The sequence below is a fragment of the Aplysia californica genome, unplaced genomic scaffold (genome assembly GCF_000002075.1).
Source record: "Aplysia californica isolate F4 #8 unplaced genomic scaffold, AplCal3.0 scaffold00076, whole genome shotgun sequence".
In the NCBI taxonomy this organism is placed as follows: domain Eukaryota; kingdom Metazoa; phylum Mollusca; class Gastropoda; order Aplysiida; family Aplysiidae; genus Aplysia; species Aplysia californica.
Genome location: NW_004797346.1, coordinates 1,732,679 through 1,745,320, shown reverse-complemented (window position 1 = coordinate 1,745,320; position 12,642 = coordinate 1,732,679). Strand labels below are relative to the sequence as shown.

The following is a 12,642-nucleotide window of genomic DNA, read 5'->3' as shown; positions in this document are numbered from 1 at the left end:
TGTGTGTGTGTGTGTGTTTGTGGTTTACATTTTGAATACAGAAAATAGAGAAAATACACCGTCCTGTCAAGCGTTTTGCTCCCAATATGGATTAGCTTTTTAATCAATATATCATCAGATCAATATTTTAGTGTGACGGGGAACAACACATTAAAACAATCAAAACAACAAAAGAACCACGACGACCTTTAAATAGTATTTTAATCCTATCATTCTTTTTCGAATTCCCTTTGATTGTAGCATTGCGATAAAACTCGATCATGTTATAAAGAAGAGATCCGCACTTTGTTGCCAGCTCTCCGACACTTTTAAATCGTTATCACTTCCATCCCACTTGCGTTATTAGCAATACTAAAGTCCCTGTTAACAGGCCTAATAACAAATTTAATTCACTCTGTGTCGTTAGCAAACGTTAAAACCTTGTTTGCAGATGAAGGAAATCAGATTACGATTTTATTTTACAGCCAAGGCCGATAAGAAATGAGAACTTAATTACTTTGTAAAGACAAGGATTTAAAAGCTAGGCCCCCTCACACCACTGAACTATAATACTTGAAAAAAGCTACGGGGATTTTTTGTTTTGTTTTCAAGAAATTTATTTGGAATGTACCATTTAAGCACTAAACAATAATACTGTTTGTATCCGGTCTTCACTGAATATAAAACAAAGAAACTGTTAAATCGCAAAAGCACACACACACACACACACATGTACACACATACACACATTCTCTCTCTCTCTCTCTCTCTCTCTATCTCTCTCTCTCTCTCTCTCTCTCTCTCTCTCTCTCTCTCACACACACACACACACACACACACACACACACACACACACACACACACACATACACACACACACACACACTCAAACCACATGATTAAAGGAAATGAAAAAAAAGACAAGGCTAGTCACCAAACAGCTTTAATTACATATAATATTATGTGTCAGCTCATAAAATCAAAAGGAAATAAACAAACGGAAGTCTAAAAAACAACAACAGATAATAAAACAACAACATAAAACATCAACAACACAATATATTATTAAAACAACATCATAAAAAAGAAAACAGTGCGTCGTACATGTACATAAAAACATACTAATTCTTGAAGGGGAACATTAATCGCAAGCTTCATTGCCCAAACAAGAAACACTGTTTCGATGTAACAAACTTATACATTTGCCATGTTATTAACAATTCCGTATGCAGGGCCCTAATTTCTTCCAGATTTTGATGGGTAGAAATCATCGTGATGACCCTCTTTGAAAAACAACGACAACGTTATTTGTAATCTAAAACACGATGTGAAAACATTCAAACAATGGGGGCCAATCATTTGACTGCAAATGTGTGGCAACTTCACTTTCAGTCTATTGTATATTGTTTAGTCGACAATTGACATTTACAATGTAGATTACATGGTCTTTGGAATGAAAAGATCGGCTAAATGCAAAATTATATTTGCTTTCTTTAGCTAAAGTTTTCCTACATAACATATTTTAAAAAATCATTATAGAACACAGATCAGTGGAAAACGTTTGATTCGCTTTTCATGAGCTCATAGTCAGAATATTAAACGTGTCGATTAGCTGGGAGTGATAGCAGCTAACTGTAGCTTCAACGCAGGAGCCTGCTGTGGAGAGCATATTTTGTTCCTGTGTAATCTAGGCTAATTCGCGTAGTAAAATTAATGTAAATACAAAGAGCACCAGTATAACCCCTTACTCCACAAAAGTCGGTGTATTATGTTACACCTACTTGTCGGCCACTCCTTTTTTACACACCAGATCCATCAAAATACATTGAATGCATTGTAGTACAGGGTTTCTAAAAGAAAACCCCCATTTAAAGGGCCATAACTTAATTATCTTTAGTTTCAACTTCAACAAAACTTAGAACAAACAAATTCAACCAAGGGGCCTCCAGGAATGTCAACATGACGAAAATCAATCAAAATGGTTGAGAAAAAAATTATTTTAGAAATGTCAACCAACTTGAGCAAACGCAAAACTTTACTTAAAATGTCAGCTACGGGTCCTTTATTGGTCCGTTCTGTATACAGGTCGAGGACGCTAGAACCAGGACAATCATATTAGATAGATACCTCATCAAGTTAAAAAGTATTTTTAAACTGAAGTTTGCGTAAGAGAAGGGGTTATTCTGTTGAGAAGATCTGGTTCCGTGCAGATGGCGCAACACCCCAAATGTAAAGAGTGCCCATTGCATGGTTGGGAAAAGGTTTGGGGAATGCCTTAATAGCCAAACGTTTATAAAATTAATTAACCTTGTCCGCGTTCCCCCTACTTGAACCATGTACATAATTTCCTTTGGGGAGTTTTTGACAGAGTCTTCGGAAACAAGCCATTAATAATTAAACATTTAAAACTCAATGTTGCCGAAGGATCGACCCAGTGACAAGCCACATGGATATTCAACATTTCCAGCGGTGTATTCAAACTTGTCGTCTAGCGAGAAATTGTTTGCACCTGGAGCACACAGTTCAAATAATCAACAGCTTCCCTCATTTTCTTTAACAATGTCAATGTTATGGTAAAGCACACATAAAAAATACATTATTGTTGATTTTTTTTTCTTATTTAACGATGCAAAGTTTTTCATTTCACTACATTTTGGTTCAGTTTTTAAAGACTTGATCTCACTAAAAAGTGTGAATTGATTTTCTTGATATTGACAAATGTGAAGTTACCTCGGTGGGGTCGGGGTTTTTGTTGTTGTTTTGGGGCTTTTTAATTAAAAACATTTTTTTTTACGGCATTTCAAGTTTTGTTAAAACTGATCTTAAGGTGACTGAGATACTTCCCTTCAAATATGGCCTATTTTTTATTTAGACACCGATGCTACTCCATGATGACTTTTGTCTCGGCATAATTTGACGTTGTAGAGGATCAGATTCTGCTAAAATCCTCTCGGGGAAATTATTAAATTTGTTTATCTTGAATTTTAACACCTGGAGAATTTCATTCGGAATATGGGTTTTACTAAATTTGAAGTCGGCAAGTCTCGCTGGTGTGCTACCTTTCTTTCAATCGTTTATTTAATGAAAACTGATTATGGATAGCATTCGTATAACGCAAAACCGCTCTACAGTAAGCTCTTTGCGCTTCACAATCCATACCATTACTCCAGCAGACCTGAGAGAATTCTGAAATAATCTCAACTTCCTGGGAAGCATACAGTGATGGTGGCCTTTTATAGGGGCTAAAATACTAACATACAGATACGATCTTTCGCTGTCTATTTACCATGAAGACACCTTCCACGAATGTCGTGGTGACTGCCGTATTTCGTAAATTATTTCCATATAAGGGAAAGTTTCCAAGGGAACCAATTATACTTTTTTTTTTTGCTCAACAGCCACACAACGTTTTTGCTAAGTGGATATCAAGAAGATAAATTTAATTGAAAACGGTGCCTCAAAAGCTGTAAACAAACCCGCAAGTCCTTTTCAAGCAAAGCAAAGACCCAAACTTTTAAAGCACAGAAGCCAATGTTCATAATATCTATCCTGTGCAATGATAATACAGTGTACTGAACATTGTGGGATTCACACTAGGAAGCAACATACTATCCTCTTGTGGTGAATATAATTACAATTTCGAAATAAACATTCCCGTTGAAAAGGGGTAAAAGAAGAAGATCAAACTCACACACTTTACTTTTAAAATTATTAGGGTTGAACGCTGAATAAAAGACGTATATTATCTGTTTGGTACTACTTTTTGTTTTTACATTCTCATCTATTTGTCAGAATATATAATTGTAGTCTCTTTGCATTTTAAAAGATTTTATAGCTGCTAATTTCCTCGTTATGTAGGGTGTCTCCATACAATTTTCTTTCGTAAATTTTTCTTTTTAACTGAATGCAGAACTGACGCTAACGTATATTTACGCACTTCTCGACTGATCGGGAAGTCACGAGTATCAACAGTTATTGGCCGTGTGTGCGCATTTAAACACACAGCAAATCGACACGTGGATAAATATGATAATAGAACTATGTCTTAAGATAGTAAAGAAAAGGCACACATGCGGAACGGAAAAACTGTTGATGTCTGCTTTCTCAAAACTAAGAGCTATCAGATACGCTTTGTAAAAACCACTGCATTTATGTCAACACCAGCATTTTATTAATACATTTTATTTTGCTTGCTCCATAGTCACTAAAATTATTTCATCAAGCTGTTCTAAACTTCCACCCCTTCCTTTCCAAAGATAATTATCTTTTTTAATTTTATCTCAGTATAAGTGAATCTTTCATTTTTTACCTGTTTAAAAGACATCATTCATCAATGTTGAGCCACCTTATTATCCTTCTCTTTTTACATACCCAGTTTAGATTATAGTGCCTCTGTTGGAAGTTAGGGCACAGGAATAATGTACCACTAAAAACAATGAAGATGGTAAAATATGAGCAAAAAAAGAAAGACACAAAGAGAATAGGAAACAAGAACAGGTGAAAAAAACCCGCGGTAGAGATATAAACAAGAATTAGGAAAACCAATAATATAGAGACATGTTTTTCCAAGTAAGAACCTTTGGTCGATAACTCTTAAGTGCATCAAGTAATGGGAAATGGATAACTCATCAGAGACGGAGTATAGCAATAGTTCACTTGAGAATCAGGAATTCGGCAATAAGTTTCGTAGCGATTCATGTAATATCCCTTTGAAAGGACAGACGATTTAACAGTTTGTAGAAAGTGCAGAACAGTTCGCCTCTTTTGGCGGCCATGCCAACAGAACTGTGCTGACACTATTTGAATAAAAACATAAACCAGATACAAGAAATTATTACCTTTGTAACAGCCGCATTCTGGCAAAAAAAAAAATGCACCACAGACCATAATATTCAACATTCAAAACGTCATAGTAAAATAATAAGAAAACTAGAATAAGTATCTATTTGCCTGTTTAAATGAAATGAGAAGAGGTTCCCATCACACGCCGGGTCGTTTTTTTTAATGCAACGACCAACAAGTAGTTTGAAAGAACAGACAGAAGTAAAATAATCAGATTGCTCGTATTAAGCAACGCAAAGGACATAAATGTATGCTATCTTCAAATGTATTTAGTATCCAGGCCAGGGATGCTATGAAACCTAAATTTAAAGACTTATGTGGAAAAAGCAGTTCAAACAATGTGTGAGTACTTAAAAATGAAATCATCGGGAATGTAGAAAAATTAAATAACAGGACTCCATCGGCAGACCTGACGTTCAGGTCACAAAAAATATAGACATTCTGCACTAGCGACACAAAAACTACAAACAGCTGGACAATCTTTTGCAACGTACAAGAAAGCTTTCAATAACACATATGTTCCAGTAACCACCTACAGATGTCAATCATGAACACCGATCACGACAGCAGAGGAGGAAATACAACCAAGAAGCTTAGAACACGATAAAGGATAATAAAATGCTTCTAATTCAAACAAAAATGGTTTTTGTAAGTCTCACAAAATAAAGGGCTCTTTGATACACATGGAACAAAGAAAATGAAGTACATGTACATGTAATTAGGTTACATAACTAGGCACAACAGTTTATACATGAACATTTTGGAAAGAAAATCTCCAGGAAAACATAGCAGATGACGCAGAAAGCGAAGATGAAGTCAAGATAATCTTTGAATAACTAGAGACGTGTGTTACCTACTCTGGCCGCATGGAGCAGGAAAAAAATTGTTTTATTGAGACTTCAAGAAAGCTACAAGCTCCTAAAGGGACACACTACTAAGAAAAGTAAAACGGAGAAGAAAAAGGTTTTAAAAAAATAAAAACTCTTTTAAAACTAGCGCGCATATTATTATTGATCTTGCGTTTGATCCAACTCTTTCTAACGGTAGCACATTTTAAATACAGATACACCAGTATCTCATTTCAGGACATACTATATTTTACTTAGTTTTTTTTTGTTTTTGTTTTGGAACATTCCTTGTGCTGAATCAGTCGTTGTGCTCTCTCAAATTTACGATAACGTAATCCATGGTCATAATCCTGAATTGCTAATACGTTCTGGACAGACTCACAGTAATTAAGTTTGAAAAGTATTATTCTTTCTTTTTTTCTCCTCCTCCTATTAGAGCCAGGAAACTCTGTCTGAATCTTGGAGACACAACAGCGTAGGCCAGAGGGTAAGCAGAGACCATGGCCTTGCAGGCGAGTGGCGGAATGGCGGCTGCAAGCATAGAGATTCCACGGGCATCACTAAAGACGGCCAGAGTGCAGAGATAGGCGAAGGGTCCCCAGCCTACCAAGACGAAACCGATGAACACGTAACACAGCTGCAGGGGGAAGACAAAAGTCATTGATAAAGTACCTTTATTATGGATTTGTTTAAAGATCAGCGACGAAGACAGACACCGACAAAAAACCCCAATGAAAACGGAGTCGAAGCAATTCATATCATTTATGTCCGTTTTTAACAACTTTGATTGGTTGCTGCTCACCGTGACCGAGATCCCACATACTCTTTTGCAATTATTCAGTTCAAGACAATATCCTCTCACGGACGTTTAAGGCTTATTTTTCAACTCACATTATGTGGAGAACCGTGTTCGAACATAAACTACATGTTGCCTTTACTTGGGGTAGCTACCAGAACCTACACACATGTAAACACCTGTCCCAGGTGATGAACCGAAAAACGCTGGTGACGTGTTATATATTGGTAATATAGTCCAGGAAGATACAAACCGTGCAAAGGATGTTCCCACCAAAGCTACGAGGATAAGTGAGGATTGTTTTGTCGAAAAAAGATGTAAAAGAACGACCTTTCATGAGGCTGAAGGACGCGCCGAAAACATTAATTTTTCCAATTTATATTGCATATATTTGCACTATGGATGTGTTTGTTCAGCGTTATAGTCTTAGTATTTGAATGGAAAATAAAACCTAAAGAAAATGTGCGCGCATGTGGGTTTTTATGGGAGTGGTGGAGGGGTTGCCAGGAGATCTTTATAACGCGTGAAAGGATTGTTCTTTCATCTTTAGCTGCCAAGCAAACATACGACCCAAAGGATGGTAGCAAGCTGCACGTGTGACTGAATACAGACAGAATAGGGTGGCAAGACTCATGGGAAATGGAGAGAATGTATCACTTGATATTGTAACAGAAAGTGAACGTTAAGGATTAGTGTTGAAAGTAAAGAAAACAGAATGCCTGGTAATATCCAAAAGAGCAGCAAATCCACAGAAACAAAACGGAGAATTAAAATGGCTAGGGCTAGTTTAAATAAAATGAGCCCAATCCTGAAAAATAGAAACATCTCAATGAACACCAAAATGAAAGTTATGGAATGCTATGTAAGGTCAACCCTTCTATATGGCTGTGAATGCTGGATAATTACTAAAGACAGTGAAAATAAAATAGAAGCAACAGAAATGTGGTTTCTTTGGAGACTGCTAAGAGTATCGTGGAAGGAAAATAAATCAAATGAGGTAGTGCTCGATGAAGCTTACGTGGGAAGCTCAACGTTAAAAACAATCAGGAAACGACAAATGCAGTTTTTGGGACACCTGAATAGACATAAGGGTCTTGAACATCTAGCTCTCACTGGCAAAATTGAAGGGAAACGAGGCAGGCGTAGGCCCAGAACAACATACTTAGGGAACCTAAATACATGGGTAACAGGGAAAGGTCAGGGAAACGTAGCTTTTTTGAGAGCATCTGAGCAAAGGAATGAATGGAGAACCATGATCCCCGATGTCTGTCACAGATCTGGCACTGGATGATGATGATGATATCACTTCATAAAACCAATAGATTAAAAGTATTTCCTGTATCCAAAGGTGTATACATAGAGGCGTGAAGGTCGTACGGTGGCTTTGATTAAACTACTGTACAAATAGTTGATATACATGTACGTAGCAACTGGCATGTTCTGCCACCCCCACCCCCTACCCTAATACAACATCGACAATAAGCATAATTATAATTCGGCATGTGAGATACTTCGAAAATTTAAAAAAATATATTAAAAAATCCCGATAATCAATAAATCATCCTTCTCATTGATGGCCTCACCTCGTCTTTTTAATTAAAAGCTAAGTGCCTGACCAGAAGAGAGCAGACAACGGTAGCATGCATGAATTTATTTGTTGGATAAAATGATTCTTTGATAAACAAACGAGTTTTAAAATCCTACCAAACGGAGCTGATCCTCTGAAAAGCATCCCTTGCACGCCGTGTCTTCTCCTTGTTGCTCCTGGCCACTACCAGCTGCAGCAGTTGCTCCCCCTTGTGGCTGAGGACGCGGCGAGGCCGATATGAGACAAAAGAACGCACTCATCATAGGAATGCCGAAGGAGAAGACCTCCAGAGTCATGATGTAAGACACGAAACTCTCGTCAGGGTTTTTCCAGTCAATGGAGCAAGATGTCCCCGTATGTTCCACCGAGTACCTAAAATAAAAAAGCCAGACAACGTGTGCTTCTGTGGTTCACTTATTGCTCTTTTTGGTCTGTTGACAAAATTCTAACTAAAACGTCAAAAATAAAATGAACGGTCTGAAATAACCCCTCCCATCTAATTGATATTAATAGCCACTAACGCATCAGAATCAAGAATACTTCTTATTTGTGTTACAATTTTTAGCTTGATTACGCAAATGAAGAACAATTTTTATTCCATTCATAAAAACTCGAAAAGTCAGCGCTTGCTTTGGCTGCCCCGGGGAAGAGCGACTTCTTATTTCATCGTTTCCGAGGGAACAGCGACTAGCGGAATTATACCGTTCTTTGCTACAGTTTAACAGGGTGCCATAGCTTACAGTATCGAATACAACTATAACATAATATAAGTTACATTTCGTCTCGATTTTCAATAACCAGAACTCAGTCAAACCAACCTGAAGTTGACCCCCCCCCCCTTTCCCTTTGGTATTGACGTCAGAAGTCGCTCTTCTCCAGCTCAGCTCGTTTATCTACAAAATATCTTTATACCTGCTCCAGCCCAGCAAAGGCATGATCGCGATACAAAATATCTTTATACCTGCTCCAGCCCAGCAAAGGCATGATCGCCCAGAACAGCGCATTTCCAAGAACAAGTGTAATGGACCAGCCATAGAACCAGCCTTGAGTGTCATCTGTGGTAGAAAATAACAACATTCAAAAATACCCGTCAACTCTAGCTTGGGGAAATACGTCAATGCCGGGATCTCAAGTAGTCAAATCATTTAGCTGAACATGCTAGAGGCCACAGTCCTTCTGATTTTTAAAATCATTTACGTCATTCACACATTATGCGGAATACGAGTATCTTCCTACTAAGTGCATATACCTTGATGGTTGAGATAAGTGTTAATTTCCTTTGTTTCAATTAGAGTTGAGGATAATGGCCATGCCTACACAACAAGATTTATTTTAACTGCTGACTATCCCGAGGGAATTTTGCAGTCTGATCTGTGTGGATTTTCTTGCTTCCCGTGCAAGCTGGCCACTGGATAGAGCCGATACTACATTTTGTTACGCTTTTACCAGGTGTCCGCAGAGGTGACACTTTGGCATGGGCCGAGATTCCATATTTCTGAAGTGTTTCACACCGGGTTCATTTTCCTCGATTTTTTTTTCAGCATGGGGTGTATAGCTCTTGCGTCATGACAAACGATTTTGAAACTGAAAACACAGCTTTGCCGTGACAGTATACATAGAGAAAGCAGCTTGCTCAAGTGCTAATTCCCTCCATTCGGATCTTGACATGGTCAATGCACTCGGAATCAAGGAAGGTGCAAAGGTGTATCTGACTTTGCAATTCATCGATTTGTAAGGTACAGCTACATAAGAAAGACTAGAACAATGAATGGATGACGGGACAGGTATAAATAGCAAGCCATGCTAGCAGGTTACAAAATCTTTATATAATAAAGTGGTTTAAGCCCCCATCGACACTACTTAGATCAGTTAGGAGACAGGCTGCTTTGACACCATCTGTTTGGGCAAACCCGGGCTGAGAGGGACATATTTTCCCAGTAGAGAACCTGAGACACTCGATACAATTTCTCCCCACACGAGAATCGAACTCAACACTTCTGCATGTGACAGCGTTGCGCCTTAACGCTACATAACAGACGCACGTATGCTGGTAGATGAACTGGTAGGTAGGTAGATTGGTAGATAGATGGGTGGGTAGTTAGGAGATATTGAAGTAGGTAGGGGAAGGTTGGCAAATTTTAATGGATAAGATATATGTAATTAGAAAGGTGGGTGTATGTAACGCTATTTAAAAAAAACTGATATTATGGTAAGGTATGATATCACAAATTAAGGAACGGTATATTGGTGTATGATATGACATGGCAAAGAATGGCATACACATGAATGGAAAAGTGTAGATATAGTCCGATACAAAACGTTAGTGTCCTTTTTACCTCTTCTATCGCCGTTTTGGGGACTAAAAACAGGGCCCTTCCTACAACAGCTACCATTATACAATCACGTGATTGGGTTTATATGAATATTTGAACAAAAATGAGTTAGGAGGCTTATGGATGTTATACTCACTGGCACCTGATCGTTGACAAGCAATGTATCGCTCAATGCACAGTGCGATGACAGCTCCGATGGCAGCAATGCCAATAAACATGCCTTCAAATGCGTAGATTTGGCACATTGTGCTCCCATACAGCCACCTGAGGACGATGGATTTATACAAACGTCACTTGTATCAGCCGGTGTTGGAGAGTATTTTGTTAATTAATGCATTTGAGATCATTTCTAGATAATAACTGATGACAAAGTATGATCCTTTTACTAGTCTTAAAAAAGAAAGTGGGCTACTTAAATGCCCCCTCCCTCCTCCCCCTTTTCTTCCTCCTTTTCAGGTGTCGCCGTTTTAGTGTTTGTCGTGTCATGGCACCACTTGTTGTTTCCATTGTTTCAACATTTCCACTACTAAGAAGTGAGATCATATGGATTCGTAGAGAAATGATTAGGTAAAACAGTGTCAAGCTCTGAAGACGGCCCCTCTTTATCATTTCGAGTGGAGGAACGCTGTTTTACTTTTGCTGATCTTTTTGTTTTTGATGAGGATCGAAAGGCTTTAACGTGATAGACTGGCAAAGCAATCTCAATGAAAATGAGCACAAAGTAGGCCTATGCTCTTCATTCCAATTTATTTTATACTGAACAACAAATCCACATCGTTAATATAAACGTGTACTGGTGTTGCTTGGTATGAAATCAAGCTCAATATTAAGATCGACACAGATCAATATATGATAGCCATGCATATAGGGTAAAGGGCAGGAGCAAGGGGGTGGAGGGTGGTTTCAGTGAGGTTCTGTTTTGTTTCCCTGTTTCTCTAGGGGTTTCGTATGACAAAACTAATATTATGTTTTTGATTAAAAGACTGATCAACAATTCAAAATGATACAAGCGGGAAATTATGACAGTAGTGACACTGCTATATCTTGAGCCTTCTTTCATAACACGTAATCGCTGTGAGATCAATTGATATTTATTATGCTTGTCTATATATAGGTTATCCTATTCAGTGCTGAATAGGGTTAAGGTAGTGAGTGTCAACATTTTAAAATAGAAATCGGCGCATCGCCCATTTTTGATATTATACGATGCTAAACATTTGTTCTGCCCACCTACATGTATTTCCTGTGGGGTATAATATAACACCAGTCACTTTCCCACAGACCCCAACCGCCCAACGCCCACCAATATTACCAAAATTCAGCGAGTGGTGTACGAAACCGCCCAGGTTGGCAAGCATTGGGCTAAGGTCAATTGACATAACTGGAAAGCTTTCGATTTAGTTGCGTCCAATGGGTTTGCATGACTTCAAAGCAATGGCACCATTTTGAACGCGTTGGCGACAATTTTGGTTAGGGTTGAAGAGGTGAAAGTGCAGGGAGCTTTGTTTGTGTGAGTCTGTGTAGTTGTGTCTGTGTATGTCTCAGTGTGTGCGTCTTTATGTGTATGTGTCTGTATCTGTGTATGTGCGTCTGTGTGTGAGTGAGTGGCCGTGTGTGTCTGTGTGTGTGTATGTGTGAGTGTGTATGTGTGTGTGTGTGTGTGTTAGAGAAAGTGAGAGAGTGCGTGAGTGTGTGTTTGTGTGTATGTGTGTGAGTGTGTGTGTGCATGAGTGTGTGCATGCGTATGTGTGTATGTGTATGTGTGTGTATGTGTTGTGTTTGTGTGTTTGAGTGTGTGTGTGTGTATGTGTGTGTGTGTGTGTGTGTGTGTGTGTGTAAGTGTATGTGTGTATGTGTGTTTGTGTTCATGTGTGTGTGTGTGTGTGTGTCCATCTGTATGTGTATGAACCGGTATTTGTATGTGTGTATGAGTGTTTGTATGCGTGAGTTTTTGTGTGTCTGTGTGAGTGATTCAGTGTGTCTCTGAGTCTGGGTGTGTATGTCTGTGTATGCTTCTGTGTGTGTGTGTCTATGTGTGTGTGTCTATGTGTGTGTGTCTATGTGTGTGTGTCTATGCGTGTGTGTCTGTGTCTGTGTCTGTGTGTGTGTCTGTGTGTGCGTCTGTGAGTATCTGTATATCTTTGTGTGATTGTATGTGTGTGCGTACGTGAGTGTCTGGCTGTGCATGTCTGTTAGAATGTATCTTGGTGTTTGTGTATGTATGTGTGTGTGTGTGTGTGTGTGTGTGTGTGTGTG

General features: G+C 38.6%; 1 protein-coding gene across 1 annotated transcript in view; it reads right to left on the bottom strand.

Annotated features, from left to right (window-relative positions):
• Positions 1-906: 906 nt before the first annotated feature.
• LOC101863008 (retinochrome) overlaps positions 907-12,642 on the bottom strand; it is a gene marked incomplete in the record, with an annotated part of 32,178 nt that continues 20,442 nt past the window's right edge. Inside the window, 4 exon segments of the mRNA XM_035968697.1 lie at positions 907-6,306; positions 8,170-8,425; positions 9,015-9,108; positions 10,523-10,650. Of these exon segments, the coding sequence (XP_035824590.1) occupies positions 6,073-6,306; positions 8,170-8,425; positions 9,015-9,108; positions 10,523-10,650 (712 nt within the window).